The sequence below is a fragment of the Lampetra planeri genome, chromosome 2 (assembly GCF_965212315.1).
Source record: "Lampetra planeri chromosome 2, kcLamPlan1.2.h2, whole genome shotgun sequence".
In the NCBI taxonomy this organism is placed as follows: Eukaryota; Metazoa; Chordata; class Hyperoartia; order Petromyzontiformes; family Petromyzontidae; genus Lampetra; species Lampetra planeri.
Genome location: NC_136108.1, coordinates 22,719,573 through 22,742,432, shown reverse-complemented (window position 1 = coordinate 22,742,432; position 22,860 = coordinate 22,719,573). Strand labels below are relative to the sequence as shown.

General features: G+C 41.5%; 1 protein-coding gene across 13 annotated transcripts in view; it reads left to right on the top strand.

Annotated features, from left to right (window-relative positions):
- Nucleotides 1–22,860, top strand: part of LOC144730006 (E3 ubiquitin-protein ligase rnf213-alpha-like) — a 141,623-nt gene that overhangs the window by 83,439 nt on the left and 35,324 nt on the right. For all 13 annotated transcript variants that reach the window (XM_078610562.1, XM_078610542.1, XM_078610496.1 and 10 more), the window contains 15 exons: nt 139–275; nt 4,791–4,883; nt 5,348–5,466; nt 7,174–7,293; nt 8,641–8,799; nt 10,526–10,697; nt 11,025–11,207; nt 12,950–13,080; nt 14,135–14,304; nt 15,221–15,436; nt 15,912–16,108; nt 18,203–18,314; nt 19,585–19,685; nt 21,361–21,537; nt 22,384–22,547. In XM_078610562.1, the coding sequence (XP_078466688.1) occupies nt 139–275; nt 4,791–4,883; nt 5,348–5,466; nt 7,174–7,293; nt 8,641–8,799; nt 10,526–10,697; nt 11,025–11,207; nt 12,950–13,080; nt 14,135–14,304; nt 15,221–15,436; nt 15,912–16,108; nt 18,203–18,314; nt 19,585–19,685; nt 21,361–21,537; nt 22,384–22,547 (2,251 nt within the window). The remainder of the gene's footprint in view (nt 1–138; nt 276–4,790; nt 4,884–5,347; nt 5,467–7,173; nt 7,294–8,640; nt 8,800–10,525; nt 10,698–11,024; nt 11,208–12,949; nt 13,081–14,134; nt 14,305–15,220; nt 15,437–15,911; nt 16,109–18,202; nt 18,315–19,584; nt 19,686–21,360; nt 21,538–22,383; nt 22,548–22,860) is intronic.

The window sequence follows — 22,860 nt, the reverse complement described above, 5'->3', positions numbered from 1 at the left end:
TTTTAGTTAAAAGCAATTTATTAGCTAATAGTTAATCTCATAATAATTACACAAGACATATTACATTAATATAACATTTTCTCCTGATTTCTAGTTTATGGCAGATGTTCATTACAAATATGCGTTTAATGTTCACAGATTTCTACTCACTCAAAGCTGCTGAGCCAATTGGATGCTGACAATATAGGAAACGACCTTAAATTTGAAAAGGAAACTGTTTGCTTGCTAACTCTCCAGCAATTTGAAACCGAGCAAGAATTTTGTCAAGAGCTCAGGTATGCATTCCAAAATTCAATTACTTTGCAATAGTTATTTATAGTCACATGTATTTATTTAAATAAGGGATGGGGAAGTATTTTCCACAAATTTTCCAATATTTTTTTTACAAAGAAACATTTTGTTTCATTACACTCTGTTGTAGTTATAGTTAAATGTTAGTTTTACTCCCTTTACAGCATGAAAAAAATATTCCTTTAAGGTGACAGCTATTTTAACAGAACACAGAAAATTAACATCACTTCCCATAAATAATTGAAAGGGTTTTGTGTGAGGGTATCTGGTGCTGTTTGTCGGTTAGTGCTATATTTAGTTTCATCTGCGCTTGGTTACATTGCTCTGTCTCTCATTTGGAGATTTTTCCATGTTTTGAATGGACTCCTATCGACCCCTGGGGAAGATATTTTTGACAAAATTAAACTACATCTGATTTCTATTATGGGTGTCAAAGCGTATGCTTTGCAGCAGATATAAAATTGTTACTTTAAAATGTAATTTTAATCTCAGTGTACCATCGGAAGTCGGGTCATGAATCAAATATGTATTCTGATCTCTCAGAGCAGTGCAACCCTCTGTGTTAGAGAATGGCCAATAGAAGCATTTAAATGGAGCCAATGAAGCACAACAAACTAAAGTGTTGTTTGCTTTGCGGTCTTCATTGTTCAACATAATTGCTTTGATTAAGTGTATTTTTTAAAAACAAACCTGTGTAATGGTTAAGATGGAATGATTTATTGCTGATGGCTGCCGGCGATTCGCCCTTGAAAGCTTTGTAGGTCATTGGGCTTTACTCCGGTAATACAATTCTGATTCTTCTAAATGCATCCAATAGGCACATATGTACAGTACTTTATCATCTTACTAGCGGGAAGTACCCGGCGTTGCCCGGGCAAAAAAGATACACACACATCGACTTACACACACACAAACATTGACCCACACACACAAACACATCGAGCCATACACACACACACATCGACCTACACACACATATGTACTTACACACACACATATTGACTAACACACACACATGGACTTACACAGACATCGACTGACACACACATATTGGAACTTTGAGAGCACGTTGGCAGCAAATGGGTAACTTAGAACGCCATCAGGGTGGTATCTTGTGGAGCCAGGGCCTGTTGTTGGTCATTTCCTTCGGTGAAGTAGATGCGTTGACCATTTTCGAGTTGAACTGGCAAATGGACGACTGTGGGGGAACGCTCACGGATGGGGGAGCCCATAATTATCCAAATGGCCTAATTGCTGCTGATGTATCTTGTTTGGACAAAAAGTTTAACCTCATCCACACTTTGCCCCTCTTTTTGTAAGGCTAAGACAGGCATGTCAGAGCTGTTTTTGATGTATTTGAAAACATATTTGATGGCTTGCACAGAATTGCAGAATGTCACATTAATGTGGGGCTCGAAATCTTGCAGTAGGGGACGATCCACTGGTTGTCAACCTTCATTCCAGAGTTAGTGGCAGGTCTGAGCATTGTTTCAAATCTACCATGCTCAGTATTTCTGCGACGATATAGAGGATAGCCATCAGGGCCTGACTGAGTGTCTTTAAAGAAGTTGCGTGAATACCTGTTGGTACACCTGCGGTCTTGCATACATGGCGAATTTGGATTGAACTGCCCACATGGGCCATGGACCATTTGCCTGTAGGCCACATCAAATAGGGCAGGGTCTTGATGGGGGTCAGGTAGCTGAGCACTGACAAATGTGTCAATGTTACTTGCATGCATTTTTTCTGTCATCCATAGCAAAATGTGAGCATGAGGAAGAGCACGTTTTTGCCACTCAATGGTGTGCAAGTTACATGCTGTCTTTCCAAAGACTCCGCCTTCCTTAGTCGTAATAAGCCTCATGAGTTCATCAACTTTGAGGTTGAAGTCCCTTGCAATGATGTCATGTCTGTCTATTGCCTTTTGGTTTCGATAAAGCTCAACTTGGATGTCCTTCCATTTAGGATAGCAAGTGAAGGTGATAAAGAGATGAGGCCTGCCATATTGCCTGATGTATGTCATGGCATCCTGAGTCTTCTCATGCATGTATCTTGGTGCACCTGTGAAGGATGAAGGCAAAAGAACTAATCTCCCCACATTCTGAGTGTTCGCATGTATGTCAGCATTGATAGTGTGCCTGAGATGAGCATAATGTTCTATACGCAGGCGTTTTTGATGAAGTTGAATGTAAAGAAGGCGCTCACTCTCAATTTTGGCATACTCATCGAAAACATACTTAGTTGAAGAGGTTGGCGCACTGTAATATGTGGTTTCCTCCTCTGTCCATGAGCATGAAGGAATAGAAGTCTTTAGAGGAGATTGTTTTGTGAGTATGTCTTTGTCATGTAGATTTGATAATTTGAGGATCATATGCTCTGCTTGTCTCAGGAAATCGTTTGATGGTGTTGTCTTGGTATCGAAGCACAATGTCTCATACCGGCTGTGGTGGTACCTGCTTTCACTACAGCAGTGCATACTGACTGTGGTGGTACCTGCTATGATTACAGCAATTCATACTGACTGGTGGCACCTGCTTTCACTACAGCAGTGCATACTGACTGTGGTGGTACCTGCTATGATACAGCAATGCATACTGACTGGTGGCACTTGCTATGATTACAGCAGTGCATACTGACTGTGCTGGTACCTGCTATGATTATAGCAGTGCATACTGACTTGGTGGTACCTGCTATGATTACAGCAGTGCATACTGACTGTGGTGGTACCTGCTATCACTACAGTAGTACATGCTGACTCTAGCAGTATTTATCGACTCTATAGTACAAAGTACTCACCTGACAGAGTGGCGTGGTGAGGCCTAGTCCCGTGCAGAGCCTCCGGCCTTGCCTAGATTGTCCAATTACTGGCGAAACGTCGTACTCGGATTGTAAATGTTGTGGCTTGGCTCTCCAACACACTGGTGTGCTGTACGAGTGACGAATTGGCATGTTCTGTTTACATAACAACCCTTACTAGCTGGCTGTGACGGGTGGCGGCGGGTTTTAGCAACACATTTATATATTTACGCGATCTAACCCAAAAACCTCTTATGGATGATATTGGTCATGAAAGCCTACGTGTTAAATTAACTGGAGTTAAAACACCATAATTCATTTTCTGATTGCAGCTGTTCTACTAATTGGTAAACATTGCCACAATTAATTTGGTTGTTGCCGTATTACAGAAAAATATACTGCACATGAACACCAGGATCATGCCCCATTCACCACACGTTTTCTCAAAAAATTGCACTTACATAGGTTACATCATTTTTAATAGTCTCCTTACATATTGAAACTGACTCGTACTTTGCATTATTATTATTGAACAATCTTGATTTGAAGCTTTCGTGACTGCAGGAATCCATACTCTTTGGTTCTTTCGGTAAAGTCATGTAGGTAGAAAAATAATAGATCACGACGATTCGATCACAATGCAATCAATCGTCATCAGGCGGAAGAAAGAGGAGGGAAGCTGCTGATGCAGGCTGCTTTTAAAGGTTAGAGATGGGCGTAGCCCTAGAGTCATAAACGAAGTGAGAAATTTGCATGTAAATTTACTGTGTAAATGTGGTTAGCATGTCAATGTAAGCACGCAGCACGCCGTCACATCGAGGACTGCATGTTAATGTAAGATCGGAAAAAGCTCGGAAAGAACCACAGCCACATCGGAGCAAGCAAACGGCGGTGGCTGTGTTAGTGAATGGAACTCAGAGAGTCGCAAATAACTGCTGACATAGGCAGGAAGGAAGGGAACATCACTGTCAGTTATGACCTAAACTGATTAATAACGTCCTTCCAATGATTGCTCAGTTTATACCCATCTTCTTGGCTGAAATTGTGTGTTTATATATCTGGATGGCTTCATGAACGAATCTTTGATGGTAGTCCGAAGGTTTGCAGAGTACTTTGGTCTCGGAAAAAACAATGTTGTGTGAGCCTACCGCGTTCAAGCAGTGATCAGCCGTTGATGACTGGGGCTACGTCCATCTCTAACCTTTAAAAGCAGCCTGCATCAGCAGCTTCCCTGCTCTTTCTTCCGCCTGATGACGATTGCTTGCGTTGCGATCAAAACGTCATGATCTATTATTTTTTCGACCTACGTGACTTTCCCGAAAGAACCAAATAGTATTATTGAACACTTGTTTTCCCAGCAAAGCCTCACTGAGCCTTAACTCACTTTCAGGAGGGTCCTGGGGGCGATGTCTAAAGGCGATGTGTGCCTTAACACGTTTGATGCATGCATTTGTGTGAATGATTGGTCAAGTATAAGGTTTGCCTCACTGAAGGCCTCTGTCTGTGTTTTGGCCATTGAAACTCGGCATTACATTTGCTTAACCTGCATACATATATGTACCACAGGTCTCCTGGTTAATATTGAAATAATATTTTAGCACAGTTGGCTATGAGAACTAGAGTTTCAAAATCCAAACTTATGTGTATTACATTCTGGATGTAAAATATGTTATAATTGTCACATATTGTGATCTTTTATGTAGTAATTTCTTCAAAAAAAAGGGACGGAAGTTGCTCCTGCTGCAGTACATCTTTGATGACCCTCATATCAGCCCCAGGCTCATCTCCTGTGCCAAGTGGGTTCACTGCATCGCATATTTTAGCATTTTAAATTAAAGAACCAAAGAGCATTTTAAATTAATTCCTGCAATGTATTTTTTTAAACTTGCCAGTAAGGGTGTGACAATGTTATCTTATATTTGGATTGACATTGATTATTAAGCTTTGCGATACATGTAGAAAATGATACGTGTTATTAAAATGCGTTATGTGTAATGAGTTTATGCAACACCTTCAGTCACTGGAGGCACTATTCACCACAATGTTAAAACAATGATTCTTGAATATAATCGCAGCTATGAATTGTAACAATTTGTTGAATAGTGAAGGGGGTGAATAGTTACACCCGTTTCTCAGATTGCATTATGGCATAGTCTGTTATGTAAAAGTCTTATTTAAAGCATGGTTAGTTTGCGAACTGTTAATGTTTTTCAATGCATTATAAAATACCTTGGATGCATTTTTTGCGGACTCTTGGCAGGTACTGCATCTTGAATCAGAAATTGGAGGACAGTGTTGAGAGGAGCGAGCTCTTTGTGGCGTTCATCACTAAAGTGCCACGAGTTCTTGGCGGCTGTGGATACATCGGCTTTAATGGAGGTCAGCCATGGAAATGCGAATCCCAATTCACCACAGTAATCCACAACACTGACCCCACTGATTTTTCGATCTCTGAGAAACTGTCGTGAGTGTTTTTTTTGTAGGCAGGAAGACACAGTAATTTCACAGAATGGAAACAGTGGATGTATGTGAACTGACTTGGCCTTGTCTCTTTAAAATGGTCATTCAGCTCAGTGGCATAACAATTTACTTAAACTGAATGCTATTTTCTTATAATAAAGTTGGTCTTATTTTACTTCAAGTGCAAAGCTGCTGCACGTAATATCACAAGTGTTCCTGGAATGTTGTTAATTAATATCAGCCGCGGCGAAGTTGGTTTGTTAAATTGCAGGACAATGAGGAATGGTGACAAGGTGTGGATGCCTTCATCCAGCAGTGAATAGATAATGGCTGATGGTGATAATGAATTAATGCTTGGGACTTGCATTCACTCTGTATGACCAGTTTTCACCACTCTAAAGTAAATGGAATTTAACATTTATGTCTGTGGAATTATATTTGATTGGTCTGATTGAGAGTAAAAATAAAGTAATGAAAAAATAAATACAGTGGTACCTCGGTATACGCCGTTAATTAGTTCCAGAAGGTAGGACTTATACCGAAAATGACGTATACCAAACAAATTTTTTCCATAAGAAATAATGGGAAAGGAAATAATCCGTTCCAGAGTATAAGAAATTATATTTTTCTGGCATATTATACATTAATGGGGTTGTATAAAATAATTTAGACACTACTTATTACTAAAATGCATACATAAACTAAAATAAATGCATAAATAAATTAAAATAAATTGAAATATAGCAAGGGTTGTGCACTGAACGAGATCTACTGTACAGGCAGAATGAGGAGCGGCGCTTTGTTTCAGTCGTGAAAGGGGTATACGCAGGTACGCGGTGACTCATCCCGACCCATACAAGTTCTAGCAAGCGCGTGGTATCCCAAGCAAGACGTCGTATCCCAAGACATTTTTTCTTGTCAAAACACGACGTCTACCAAATTCGACGTATTCCAAAGCGGTCGTATACCGAGGTATGACTGTATAGCCAACCATTCCCTTTCGCGGGTTTAGCTATTGTGGTTTTGCGGCAGAGTGCCCTTCTCGACCCATCGGGGTTGACCGCGAGATTTCTGTACGCGTCGTAACTCCGCTGCTGCGGAAGAACACACGCGGTGCCGTGTTATCTCCATCTTGTCTCCCAAGCGGCCCACCGCGGCTCACAGGTCACGTGGTGTTCCCAGCCTCCAGTGACCAGGCAGTGAGGTTCAGCCACACGATTTTTCTTCCTCTAGTGTTACAATACTGTACACAGATATGTCTACAGTATTGTACACTATGGGTTTTTTCATTTTATGCATTTACTGTACAATTTATATGTAACACAAGAAAATATTGATCATATTTAACATTCAAAATACTGCCTGTTTAATGTTTGGGTTGATGTAGCATAACGTACAACAAAATGAGGAGTTGGTGTTGTATTACAAACCGTAAACCAAACCCTATGTTACCCATTTGCCTTTGAGTTTGCACATTGCGGATTTGCCGATTGCAGCGAACTTAACCCACGCGATGGGCAAGGATTTGCTATATATATACACACACACACGACATATTTTGTCATGCAGTATTTTATAATACGAGGGAGAAAGAGAAATGACTCCGACTACCCATGTCTATCCCAGGCGCGTGGTGGTCCATGCATCTGGATGAGCTGGTGCCACCAGGCTCATTCCTCGTGGACATCAAGTCCCTATACAGCTCCTCCATCAGCAGCCTCCTCGTCTCCCCTGTGTTGAGCCAAGGTGAAACAAAGCATGTACAAGTTATAGATCAATAATACTTGTTTACGTGTCATTACATGTTTGCTATGTATGTGTCAGTCGGCACCCTTAGATACCCTTACAAATGAGATATTCCACCTCAAGGGGTTACCCAGATGGAACTTGCTTCTCCATGGTTAAAACTGCTGCGCGATTCATATTGGTAACTGCATTTCACCATGAGCATGGGGCTTTGTTCACAAAGACAAAGATCCCCCCGATAGCCTGAACAGACAGTTGGGGCAAGTGCTGTTAGCGAGCACCTATGAAGGCCGGCATGGCACATAAGGGGCTGGGTGGCAAGCACCATGCCCGGCCGCCTTTGTATCCGGAGTGGCGATGTTTACACACCACACCAGGTATTCATTTGAGGCTGAGTCAACCTAGGGGAGGCCCAGGACCAGTTCAGATAATCATTACTGGTGTTGGCCGTGAGCAGGAATTGAACTCGGGGCGCCGGGTTCATAGCGCAGCTCGTTAACTGCTACACACTACCGCTCCCCATATATCCAGTTTGTTCACATATCCAGTGTCACATGCACATTTAACCTGGTCGCATTCCAGTTCCACTCTTTGCATGGCTGCCTTTTGAGGGGGAGATACATTTTTCAATCGGCTTACTAGCTTAAACCCTATGGGGGGAATATGACACTTGTCTAAATAGATAAAACAATGATTGAGAGTAGACATGAGAGAAAGCATTATAGAATGCATCAATTTAGCCAGACTTGGATAGACAAAAGTTGGAAAGTTAAACTGAACATTTTTCTGCCATAGTCTGTCACACACAACACTGTGAGGTATCATGCCTATTTAACTTGTAACTTTTGTCTTCATTTGCTTCTATAGTTATTTGTACCCAGGCTTCCCTTGCGGAATAAATCATCCATCTGATTGGGCATTTACCTGGCTAAATAAAGGAAAATAAACATATATATGCTGTCGGCAGTATGAACTATGGATAGAGAATGTAAAAGTGGCTGGGTCGATTTGTGACTCAGGCGCCTCTCTGCGTGGAGTTTGCATTTTGTCCGCTGTTCTGCATTGGATTCCTCGAGATTCTCTGGTTTCTTCACATTAAAAATATGCATTTGATGCAACTTGCATTGGCCTAACATCCCAATGCTGAAAAATTACCTGCAAATTATTAATTTGGGATTAGACACAAAATCAACATTGGCCCTGAATGAAAAAAAATGGCAGGACCATCCTGAGAGACTCTTAACACTCAGTGAGGCTTTCAGGGGTAAACATGTGTAAGAATAATACATCTCCTAAGAGCATGTGAGAACTTATGAATAACATCCCCTTCCTTATTTATTTAATCAGAGGATGGGCCAGTAGGCCTGGATGCAAGACACCTGCTCTCCCTATGCCTGCAGCCTGCGGCCGCCATGCTCGAGGACAGGGCAGACAATGTCCAGCGCACCATGGAGAGGATTCCTATCCTCCTCCGTCTGTTCGGAACCCATAGTGGTGAACAGAGTGGTAAGTACTCATGATACTGTGGTATTAGCTAGTCGCTGCTCCATACATGCAGCTGTGTGGTTGTCTTTACACCGGAGTAAATTACACCATTATGAGGTCCTGAAAGTGTATTAACTTCATGTGAATGTACTGTTCTGTATCAATCCACTGCTGGATGAAGACATACCCATGGCTGTGTCGCTCATGGCATTTTTCACCACGCTGGACAGTATGGATTTGGGAAATGGGATGGGGGATGATCCTCCAGGACCAGTTCAGATATCATTGGCTACTGATGTTAGCCAATGCTAGGAATCAAACTTAAGTTGCTGGTTTTCCGAGTGCAATGCGCTATATCCTTTGCACCACGGTGCCAACGTGGTGAGATGTTATCTCCTTTGCCTGGTATACAGGAGGTTGTGGGTTCCATCCCAATCCTGTATATTTGGAGTTTGCATATTCTCCCCGTGGTTGTATGGATTTTTCTCCAGGTCCTCCGGTCTTTCCCTCCACATTTAGAAACGTGTTTATTTAAACATAATAAGCAACGTCATTGAGCTTATCATTTGTGTCCAGATCGATTCTGAAATAGAGTTTAATAGCTCAGTGGGCCTTACCTGGTAAAATAAAAAAAATTGTTGCAAGGTGGAGTCCCGTTCACTGCTGAATCTCGGAACACACAAGTGGTTCGTGTTCATTTTATTTAAAGAGTCATAGAGCCATTGTTTTTAAAGACATTGTAGTCACCATAGAGAACTCCAGCGACACGACCGCACTCTATGATAGCTGGCGCCAAACTGTGCCAAATGCCCTCCCATATGGCCTTGTAAGAGGCTCGGCACCGATAAAGTTATTTATTTGAGTTTTTCTTCAGGTTCCGTTCCGATGATGTATGCATATGTATGTCATCAGAATGGAATCGGAAGAATAACTGATGATGTACACATCTGCTTCACAGTGGATGTAAATTTTCAGTTGGAATTACACATAGCAAGCATCGCCCACTATTGGCAGGGTAATGCCTGATTTCACATGTGTAGTGACGCACTCAGAGACACTAGGAGTAGAGGGCACTCTATTTATGAACAGCCTTCACAGTCCAACTACAGCTTCCAGTCAGGACAGCTGGGAGACTGCCTGATTGACGACGCCGAGGAGGAGAAGATGTTGATGGCGACGAAGACTCCAGCAGCATGACGGGATTCCACTCCAGACAACAGCGTTCGCTCGGGGTCCACTTTTATCCTCCCGGCGTGGCCTCGCTCTGCCCCGGCCACGCCCCCCTTCTAGAGCCTACTCCCGGGTTCCTGGGCTTACCTCACATGCCCCTCTGTCACCTTTCCCCTACATCCCTCTCTCTGGCTTAGCACGTGAGCTGCTGACAGACAGGGCTGCTGCACCTGCAGATCCCCTTCTCTGCCAGCAACCAGCGCTATGCTACGTAGTGACCCATTCTATGTCACTACACATGTTTTAGATGGCGTGATGTAAGTCGCTTTTCGTTTGAAAAGCACTTTAAACGCCCTGGAGTAGAGGAGGGCAGCTTTATCAAAAACTAATTATTTTCATTCATTTCAAAATTACATTTTATTATTTTCTGCACGCAATGATAGGGGAGACTATTTGGATGGAATCTGCTTATAGGTAGTGAATAATCATAATTGCACTATTGGGACTAATAATGTTGATAAAAATAAATGTTTAACCTCTTTTGAGATGTGTTATTGCTGTGGTTCTGATCCTATAGAAAAGGACCCTTCTGGTCCTGTTTCTGGTGAAGCGGAGTTTGTGACTGCGCTCCAAACGAGGGTGGCTGGGCTCCTGAAGGAGCAGGAGATGCTAGTGATGTACAGAAATGAGAGCTGGACTTCACGCCAGGCCTCCTCACTAGAGTCCATTCTTCACAACGGAACATTCAGGCAAGTTGTCAACACGTTGTCATTCTACCTTCATCTGAAGACAAGCACAAGTTTCAATGCATTCTGTTTAGTATTTCACAAAGCATTCTGAATAGTATTTGGTTCCGCAATAGTGTTTGTTTGTTCTCACAATCATTATTGTATTTTACAGAGAACACCAATAAAATGTATGACCATAGGAGCAACTGAAACTCAATTGCATTATTTATGTAGCTACTATGCAAAACAGTTGAAATGATAAATGAATATTGCCAAAGACAAGCATTTATAAAATGATGTCTTTACCATCTGCTGAATGTTGATAATGTTCTGTGCAAATTGTTTCAGACAAGCGCTATGGCAGCATCTGCAGAAGGTTGTGTCTTCAGCTCTGGCCAGTGTTCTGGCTGCTGTGGACCAGGACAACAACTTGGACCTTCTAGTTGAGTCCAAGCAGCCACCTCACATCATTGAATTATGGCTGCAGATCCTAAGCAATGAGAATATCCTCCCATTCCAGTCCATTGCAAGGTAAGAGAGCAGTGAGCTCAATGTGTTGGTTGTGGTGTTGAATGGTGTGGCCATGCCAGAAGCATAGCCTATAATTATTATTTACTGTTACTCTTGTTTACTCCGGAAAGCCTCAAAGAGTCTCATGACCTTTTCAGGAGAGTCCTGCCAAGTTTTCACAGTAGGGGGCAATATTATAACGTGTAATTCAGGAAGTTTTTTAGCATTGGTATGTATTGGCGAATACATGTTACATTGTGTGTGCATTTGAATTACGGGAGGAAACCGGAGAACCAGGATAAAAACCGTGCAGAACAGGGGGAGAGAACGTACAAATTCTACAGAGAAAGAGTTGGATATTGAATCCAGGTTCTTTTTGCCATGAGGCACAAGTGTTACCACTGTTCTACCTATCATGCATCAAGACCATGTTTATAAGCAGGATACCATTAACCTTGAACATCAATCAACCTCATTTAGCCATTTAACTGGAGTTCAAATTGAAAGATTTCAAATGCTGTGAACGTGTGTTACATTAACATGGGGATGCTGCCCTGTTGTGATGGTTAGAAAATTAGTGGAAAGTTAAACAATGGGCAAGTTTATTATATCCCTCTGCCTCTCAGGCTCTATTTCAGCTGGTAAGGCCCATTTAGTTGAACAGCTATTTTACACGGACGACAACAGTCCAATACTGTCGACAGTGGTGAAAATTACAGGACATTGCATAGTGGTAATGTGCAAACTAACGAGAACAAAAAATACAATTATTTACACGGAACCCTGGCCAGATCTTATATCAAACATGGTAAACAATAAATAGTGCTTCCGACAAGTTAAAAACAGTATAAAAATATCGTGTGACAGACATGTGTAAATAAACCGTGTGTACAGCCTCCGTTACAATTGAGCTTGCTTGTAGTATTCATCATGGTCGGAGTTTGCCGGGGGGACACGGGGAGGGCAATGCCCCTCTCCCCAAACTGGGCACCTTAATTAATTTATTTTCATTAGTTACAGTAACAATTAAGATTTAATATACACAAATTGATTCTTAATGTGAGGGACAAAGCGAACCCCTGCCCCCCTAAATATAGAAGTCAAACTCTGCCTATGGGATTCATAGCAATTGTGCATAGGTAATTCTGCAGCATGGTCTTAGCACACGTGGCTAGAGAAGGTTAATGTGGAACATTAAGATTGGTAACAAGAACGTTCTTAATTTGGATGCTGCTCAAAAAAAGGCCCTGGAAGCAGTCATGAGTTCTTGAGCTTAGTCCTGGTCAACCTGTGCTATGCATAACAAACCATACATAAATTTGGAGTGATTTAAGCTCATGTTGTGTATGATTAATTGGTGATGTAATTTAAACTTAGTCTAATATCTAGAAATGTCTTTTGAAGTCAGAATTTATCAGAGATGTGTCATTACTGTGAATGAGAGAAACTGTCCAGAGTCTGGAATTGATGTGGAGAATAGGTTTGTGTTGGGATTGTTTGGCCGAAAAGCATTGTTATTCGGAATTTGAATGATAACAGTCTAAAGTGCTACACTATAGTACTATATTTTAGAAACAAGGTTTTAATATGTACTGGAGTTTATTGATAATGACTGATATTCTTTAACAAACGCTGTCAAGTGCTATTACCATCCATATTTTTTGTCCATAACGAGAATATTCAAGTTGCCTGTATTTGGCAAGCGACTGTACCGCTGATCAGAGCGCTTGAGGTACTCACTGTGTTTTGTGACGATCTCACAGGGAAGCGAATGTGCAGATTCCCGTTCCTTGTTCAACGGACGCAGGACTGCCAAGACACTCAGAGCTCCCATTCAGCTGGTTGTTCTATGAGTCAATCCAAACTCTGTGGATCAAGATCCAGGACCACCAAGGCAATGGCCAAACACATTATATTTTAACATTTTTCACTACGTTTGGCACAATACAGCATAGAGCAAAATGTAAAAGAATTAGCTTTCCTCGAAATTTTCCCGGGATGGTGATAGCTGCACAGAGGCATATCTGTATAGATGAGCCCAAAGGTTAATGTCATTGCCAATAATTTGTTTGTACAGTAAATTTAAAATGAATTTTAATTTAACGTATATATATATTATTAGGTTTTTTCGGTAAAGTCACGTAGGTAAAAACATTAAAAAGTAAAATAAATTAAAATAAAAATCACGACGTTTCGGAGGCAACACAAGCTTCCGTCTTCAGGTGGTACCGTCACAGCCACGACAGCTGTATCAAGTAAATGAGAGATTGCAGGAGCTACCACTCCGTTTATATAATGGTTGGAGAAGGTGGTGGGGCAAGGGCCGCATACTTTTTATTAATATGGTAAGGTGAGGCTTAAGAGGGTGAGCCTTTGTTATGGAGAGGTACGGTTTGTGAATCAACCTGTGACCTTACCTCTCCATAACAAAGGCTCACCCTCTTAAGCCTCACCTTACCATATTAATAAAACGTATGCAGCCCTTGCCCCACCACCTTCTCCAACCATTATATAAACGGAGTGGTAGCTCCTGCAATCTCTCATTTACTTGATACAGCTGTCGTGGCTGTGACGGTACCACCTGAAGACGGAAGCTTGTGTTGCCTCCGAAACGTCGTGATTTTAATTTTAATTTATTTTACTTTTTAATGTTTTTACCTACGTGACTTTACCGAAAAAACCTAAGAATATGAATCCTTGCAGTCACGAAAGCTTCAAATCTAGAATTAACTTATATACAATAGCCCTCAATGTAATATAAATATTTTTTTCCACTTGCTCAGGGCAACAAACCCATCCATTCCTTTTTTTTAAATCAGGGAAACACTGACTTATTATAGAATGGCCATGTGCAGAGTATGTTTTATATGTCATGGCTGTAGGCCATGTCATGGCTGTAGGCCATGTTTCACTTGGGACGTGTGTGACCCTCCCCTGGCTTCCTGCAGATACGCTTGGCTCCTGCCCAGAGAAGATGCTGCAGAGGCAGTTTGACTCGACTCCGCTCGGCCAGCTGCTTGCCTCTCTGCCTGGAGACTGCTCAGAGGATATCCTCACTCGCTACAGCAATGATTTTGTGTGCATGACCTTCCAGCCACGTAGACAAGAGGAACTCAAGGTGACTGAGAAGTTGGAAGTGCCAGAGTTATTTATAAGAGTAGGCCATTGTGTGCTAATTTAATAGCTTGCATGAAGCAATTGTTCAGAAGTCATATGTTGCTCTGTGGCTACAATTACCCACATCTCCCTTCCAAAATATGTAGGAAATCTGGACAGGCTGTCAGTCAAATTATTTAAAACATTTTAATGGAGCAACATGGCAGCTATGGCTTGGAAACCATTTCTCCAACTCCTCTTGGGATTTTTGATGAGTTTTAGTTTTGAGGATTGAAGGTACATGCCTTCAGAGTTTTTGCATGAACACTGAATCTTAGAAATATGAAAATTTTTAAACATGGATTAGGGTGACGTAGGAAAATTTAAGCGACCAATCTGAGTTCTATTTTCGGCTACAGCTAACATCAGTGGCGAGCGATATCTGAACTGGTCCTCCCTCTTATTTATAATATATGTTCATCATTCTCCTTGCTTGATCATGGGGGTGACTGTGTAATACATTGTGTGCCTGTGTGGGAGCTGAGCTGCGGTGGTGAGATGTTATCTCCTTTGCCTGGTATGCAGGAGGTTGTGGGTTTGATCCCAACCCCGAGACGTGTATATTAGGAATTTGCACGTTCTCCCCATGGTCACGTTCAATTTTCTCTGGATCCTCAACTTTTTTACTCCACATTTAGAAACATGCATTTATAGTATTTGGCTGCTATAAATTTTCACATGATAAGCCACTTCGTTGAGCTATCATTTGTGGCCAGGTCGCTTCTGAAAAAGCGCAAATAACTAAAAACTTAAACTATTTTTATCTTACCTGGTAAGGCCCATTTAGCTATATAGCTCAGTGTGCTTTACCTGGTAAATAACATAGTTTAGTTTAGAAGTATCTGCACTAACCCATTGCCTGTGTTTATAATGCATAGCTGCTGAGCTCGGCTCTTGTTCGTGCCATCCACTTGGTTCACCACGAAGAGGAGCAGCGGTCGTCTGTACCACCCGTGGTTTGGCTGCATGTGGTGGCCACGCGCGCGCGCACCCGCCTCGACTGCTTCTGCCAGCTGGCCCGGACCCTTCCGGATATCCTGACTCAGCTATGCCGGAACACGGAACCAACGGCGACACTCCTGCATCAGGAAATGGTATGGAGAGTGTGGGCTGTAACTGATCCAATGCGAATGGCATTGATGGCATGTGGAACTGATGCATCAAATGGTTTGCTGTCTGTCGAAGCAGTTGTTTTATATCATTGTGATCATTGTCATGTTTTTATATTCAACATTTTACATGTTAAGCTGGTTTTGATAATTTTTATCCTAGAATTGTGATTCTTATATTGATTTATATGAGGCCAATGTTTGTTTTTACAGATTTATTTTACAGCTGTCTTCATTGTAATGATCTAACAAGCTGTGGAAAATTGCTTCTAAATCGTTGCAATAAGCACATCTTATAAGTATGGGCTCAATGATTCATTGAGCAATGCTGTGTCATGAATATTACTTTTGTGTTATCTTATATTTCTAATTGGAAGCTATGGATAATGTTTTTGAGGTTTATTTTCATTATGACTATGTGAATGGTTCACCTCCACCTTGTTGGTGGGTGTTGCTATAGGTTCTGGATTTAGATGCAGTACAGGCGTGCCTGGAGCTCCTCCAGCCATGCCAAGAAAAACTACAGCAGCGTGAACAACTGTGGCAATGGAGCCAGCAGGTAACGTCTTTAAAGCCGGTGATCAACTCCTGCATTGCTGCCCTGGCCAACTCACCGAGGAGCACTGAGGCCATCACAGCGAGCCTACAGAAGATGCGGTGCGTCTTGGCTCGCACGCACACATCACGATACACTTTGCGAGCGGCAGGGTAGAGCCTCGCAGCTAGAAGGGCCTCGGTTCAATTCCCAACTTGAGCGCCTGTCTCTCTGTGAAGTTTGTATGTTCTCTCCCTGCCATGATTGCGTTACCTCTGGGTTCTCCCAATTTCCCCCCAATGATAAAAACAAATACATTGCAACTAGTATTGGCCAAACATCCCAATGTTAAATATTTACCTAAAAATTACTAAATTAGCATTACACCTAGCAACATTGCCCCCTACTGCAAAAACTTGACAGGACCCTCTCTCGTGAAAAATTGTATTGAGACTCAGTGAGGCTTCAATGGGTAAACAAGTGTAATACCAATAATATTAAACGTTTCATGTACAATAGCATGCTGACATTATGGCCTGTGATAGTTGTGAAATATCCATGGATCAGAATCATTCAGACTGACAAAGGAAATTTAACAAAAGTTGTAAAGTGCGCAAAGAAGTGTGGAGAGGTGTATACTTCGAATGACGGTGAAAAAATGTACACATGGATCAGGAGACACACAATCAAAGACATCGTATTGACAAGGAGAGTAAATGGGCTGGAGCAGGACACATTGCTAGATGGGATCATAGCCGATGGGTGAGAATGGAGACGGAATGGCAGCCAAGGGAGAAAATGTGTCCAAGAGGATGACCACCAAGAAGATGGAAAAAATAGATTATGTAGGAGTGAGATGGATGGTAGTAGCAGTTGACCATGAGGAATAAGGATAGCATGGGGAGGCTTTAATTCAGCAGTGGATATACACTGGTTGATGATATGTCTGAAAATCAATCTACAGTCATCAGTGTCTCCCTGCTCAAATGAGCTACAGGGGCTCATTTCTATTGGTAATCTGAGCCAGTGGTAGTTTCCACATTTCCCTGCTGGAGACCAGTTCCTCCACAAGATGCCCTTCTTGACTTCTGACAGAGTGGGGCACGCTTTATTGTCCCCGGAGGCTTGTTAGGCTAAACTACAGTAATACCCCTATTTATGCCCGTTTTACATACTATGGTACGTAGCCATAACCTATCCGAGATTTACGAACTTTACGAAGGCCCACATTTTTTACACCGCACGGCAACATTCGGACGCCAGATGGCACCCAAGCGTTAGCGTCCCTGACTACAGTCGTCTCTTTCATGTGCTCTAATCATAGATTTTTTTCCCACATACCATATTCATGGTGACTTTTTACACAAGTGTAAACTATTTTTTCATGATAAACAACTAATAATAATGCATATAGTGTAATAGATAAGGTCATATATCTTATATCAATACTAAGTTATTGGAAAGTTCCATGAAAGCCAAAACTGTAATATTCAATAATTAAGCATTACCTAAATAATGGGGTTAGGTACACGGCAACCAATCATAGTCACATCACAATTGAAATAAGTACCGTACTGTATGCCAAATAAATTAAAAACGTAATGATTGAAATACACATGTAAAACCCCTATACAAAGAACATTCCTAGACAATAAATAGTATAAATACTGAATAAATACTGTACTTACCGATGATCATGATGATACAAAGCTGGTGTGTGTGTTTGTCTGCGAGTGGGGAGCGGTAGTGCTACGGTTAGCTTGCTGCGCTACGAATCCGGCGACCCAAGTTCGATTCCTGCTCACGGCTAACACCAGTGACGATTATTTTAACCCTCTGTTTAGATACTGTACTAGATTGCGATCCACCATCCATTCTTTTTGCTTCGGTTTAAGTACTTATGATTTACATTCTGGTTTTCAGGAACGCATCTTGGGCGTAAACTGGGGTATGCCTGTATTCCATTTGAGATATGAACTTGTAATCTTTAGAATGGAGTACCTCAGCAATGCCAATTCCAGCCAGATGAGAGTAATTTACATTGGTAAATTATGGAAAGGATGGTGATGAAAATATTACTCCAGAAATGTTCTTGTTTTTTCCTCTGACAAAAATGCTACACATTATTTAAAGACATGAATGACTTTAATTTTGTATATGTGTCTATCTGAAAACGACTTTTACAATCGCATTAAAGCAGTGACAATGTTCTACAGGAGCCAATGGAGACGCTTGCTGGTGATTCACATGTATATGGACCGTTTGAGTGACGTCACCGATCCAAAAATCTTCGGCGTGATAGTCAATCATTTATTTCTTATTTGGAAGGTAATCTTTACATTTTCATAAAGTTACGTTTGTTCTGTATGCATTTATTCACAAAACTGCAGTCTAGTTGTAATTGGTAATACCATATTGAAAATATCAAATCTGCCTTTTATCACTAGCTAAGTATCACGTGTTTCAAATCAATTAACGCCAACGCTATAGCGAAATGTGGTGTGTTGTTTGGTGCTGACCAGACCTTGTTGGCCTGGCAGATTATCTTCAAGTTGTGCGTAGGAGAATCTGTAACATTCATTTAATCTCTGTTGCTTGTGTAAGGACAGTGCATGGTTTAGTGGGCTTGGGGGATGGTCGTTTAACAGGGAAAGGAAGGGTCACACGAGGTGACTTGGTTGTGGTGATGGGGGAAGGAATGGTCACACGAGGTGACTGTGCGGAGCAACCGAACAAGGCTGGGAGAGTTCGAGAGGAGGGGCTTGGTCAGGGGCGGGGCTTGGCCAGGGGCGGGGCTTGGCCACTTGAAAGGGGATATAAGGAAAAGGCTGAGAGGGATTCGGGGCTGTTTGAGAAGTCGGGGTCCGGATCGTCGTCGCAGGGATTGTCGTTATCTACATCGTTGTGGTCGTCGTTGTTACGGTCGCCATCATCATCTGCATCGACACCAGCGTGGACGGCTACACCGACGTCTTGCTATATAGTCGACCATCTATATAGTCGACCAGCTATATGGAACGTCGTGTAGCAGCTACATCTCACCTGTTACGTCCGCCAGCGATATCGAATAAATACAACTATTGGGCAACTTCTCCGGGTGCTACATTAGACTTGTAATGGGTTCACATGACTCCTGCAGTCACGAGATGTGCTATGTTCATCACAATGTAAAAAAAAATAATTGATGATTGAATCAAATCGTTAAAATACATCGACAAGCAAGGAGGTGAACCATTACATTCCAGTGTTTTTGATGGAAGACAAACCAGCATCATCTCGGTATTATTGTCTGAAGTCGGTTCAAATATCGTTTTCATCTTATATTTGATGGTCTATCAATAACATAATTTAAAATGTTAATCTTCATAAATCATTGTAACGTACAGGGCTTGACTGACATGATGAGTTGGCTGAAACACAGTGTTGGAGATTGCCCCCCATGTTTGCTATGGAGACATTGGTTTGTTTTTGGCAAAAGAAGAATATTTTCCAACCCATAAATTTGCTCCATAAGGTTCCTTTAATGATTTCATGTTTTAAGGCAAGCTCATCATCTAAAATATTGATGACAATGTAAACGTGTTTTTTTTGTCAACAGATTTTGCAAGTTGATTCTGACCTCTCGAAACAAAAGCCAATGCAATGCATCATTAACTTGTTGAAAAATTGCAACAATCAATCCAGCACCCTTTACTTCAAGTAAGTTGTATCATTATGCCATTTAAACGTATATACCATTTGTATAATGTCTGATTTGCTACAATTGTATATATATGTTCACAAGATCTGATTTTCCGCTTGCTGTTTATCTGATTTGCTGATTAACTGCGAACCAGAGATTTTGACAAATTAACAACTCATGGATTTTCCCCTCAGCTCAAATTAATCATCAAAAAATAGTTATACTGTTTGTTCTTGAAAATGTTTATTACAAGTCACGTGCTTAAACTGAACAAAGATGTGCCCTGGTTAATCCGAAATCCACATGATCGCCTCTACAGGACAGTAGTTGCACATCTTTACAACGGTGGGCAGAGTTTACTTGATGTTGATTGGCGTGGCTCTAATCTCCACTTAGTGGGTGGAGTCTCCTGCGCAAGACCAGGAAAATATCACTGAGCACGTGCATCAATCAGTCGATCGTTAGTATTCGTTCGAAATCGAAAGAGTAACAATCGAAATCGTTAGATGTAATTAAACAAGATCTTTACTACACATTTTTGTCTTGCTCATTAAAAAACTAAATTTCTTAACTTAAACATAATTTATATCTATATTTCTGGTTTTGGCATAGAGATTCGCGAAATATGGATATTTTTGGATTATCCGCGATTTTGAATTATCCGCGGCCATCCTCCCCATCATTAGCGTGGATAATCGAGATTCTAATGTGTATAACATTAAACTCAAGGTGAAAAGTTCCACTAATATTAATTACAGGAACATGTTTACTTGTACAAATTTACGAGAAAACGATGCTGTTGACTCTATTTGCGAGGGATTGTTGCAATGTGTTGTGAATGTCACTAAAAGTCTAAACATTTGTAGCCATTTCTTTAATAATGGTTAGAATCTGGAACACCAGCAATTGAGATGCTGGGTGTATTCTGCATAAATAATAAAATTGTCAAAATAATGCTTTCTAATTAATTACTTAATTATACGTTCACATGTGTGTGCAATTGGTGCAGTTTGATACAAATTATTACATAGCATCTTTGTCACTTGGATTGGCAAAACTGGCAAACCCTAAGGAAACACTACATTACAGTAAAATCTGTTAATGTCTGAAACATGGTAATCAACTTCATTATAAATGTGGAAAGCATTACCACTGTGACCTCTATTGCCCCATGGCTGAGACAATGTCCTTGGACTTGAGAAGACATTATCACTCCAGGGTTATTTTCATTTACAAGGCCTGTAGATCTGCTCTTTATTTGTATGACCTGTCATTACCATTAGACAATCCAAAAATCTGTGACGTGCATATGATTGTCTATTAAATAGTTCCCATATTTCACACACAGTTTGGATTAAAAGCATTTAATGTAGCTGCCCCAATGTTTTGGAACCACCGAGTTGCATCTCTTGGCATTTCCATTTTGACATCGCTGTCCTCATTTAAACTGACTCAATTGATGTCACGAAAGTTTAAGTGTGAATGTAATTTTAGATCATAATTTATATTATTTAATTTGTGTTTTTATTTGTAATTGGGGAATGTTTTGATATTATCTGCCAGCCAAGTCGCTCTTGAAACAAGAGCTTCTTAGCTCAGTGGGCTTTACTCGGGAAATAAACTTCTGATTCTGATTATCAGGGTTGATATGAAAGCACGAGAGGTAAAGCTGTGGGTCGTGGTGTTTTTCAGGGGTGGAGTCAAGGAATGCCGGCTGTGCCGAGAGGAGATCACGGATCCTGCAGCACTGCCCTGTGATCACGTGTTTTGCATGAAATGCCTGGTCATGAAGTTGCGAATGCGCAATACTTGCCCTACATGCCAACAGGAGACGTCACAAGACCAGATTGTCCGCACTGAGCATGTCAGGTAAGACCAGCACTGCCCTGCATTGATATTCTCACTGCCCTTTCTAAAGAGAAGCAAGCGTGTCCACCCTGTTATGTGTAAAGTTTGACTTTCATGTCTTCCTCTTGGCTCTGACTATTGAAAACAATACATGCCATTTGTGTTTCCATGAGTATGTGAATGCAAGCCAGTTTATTCAATCGTCTATTAATGTCTGTACTCTACAGATAGTTTCACGTCATAAAATACGAATAATTGCATCGTTGGTAATGCTTACTTTTGTGTTACCCAAAACACTCTCGTAAATTAGTTTATCCTGGTATCTTTATTCAGTGTCTCATCATCAGTCAGGCCTGCTTGAACTACTGCTGGTTCAATACAAGCAAATCCTTGCCTAATGTTGATATATATATGAACACCCTTGCCTAGTGTTGATATATATCATATATCAACACTAGGCCAGCGTTTGCTTGTATTGAACCAATGTAGCTGAAATTATTCACTCCCAGATGGCTGTGTGACTGACAGGATGTGTAGAAGATAACTTTTTTTATGTAGAGAGAAATATATGTGAAGGAGGTGTATTGTTGTAATGCTAATAAATCCAACGTTCGTTATACTGAATGTTTTCTATCGAATATCGAGGTATTACAGTAATTGAATCGCGGGGGGTGGGGTCTGGTTGGTTCGAAGTGTGCGTTGCTCTCATTGGCTGAACGAATGATGGGGGCAAGTACGCTTTCTCTGGCAGTGTTAAGTCATGTTTTGATTTTAAAAAATTCAATAACGAATCCGCGTTCTATGGGGTTCCACTAAGCTAAGTCTGCCTGCATTGATGTTCAATACACTGATGTGTTCTGTATCCAGGTGCATCGTCGAGCAGCACAATGGATTCAGGAAGCGACTGACTGCATTCTTCGTGGACATTGTGGCCCAATTCTGCTTTGGCTCTGGAGACCCTCCATCTCAAGAAGTCATTCAAATGCTGCTTGATCTATTGTTCAGAGATCCCAGCGAGGGACAAGATATTGGTAAGCAGCACACTACTTTTGTAATATATAAAAACTTTTCAAGTAATGTGTAGTGACTTGTAACGTCACTACCGTGTGGGCCTACACACACACACGCATGACGTCACTACGTGGGGGGAATGTTACTACCGTGCGGGTCTACACACACACATGGCATCACTACGTGTGCATGCGGGAATGACGTCACGGCCGGGTCAGGGGGTCTGGAGGCCGTGGGTCAGTACCGCGGGGGTTGTGTGAGGCTGTGGCACTCTGGCTGAACCCGACTGGACGACACGTGACCGGATCAAGGTGGGGGCCGGGGGCACCTTGG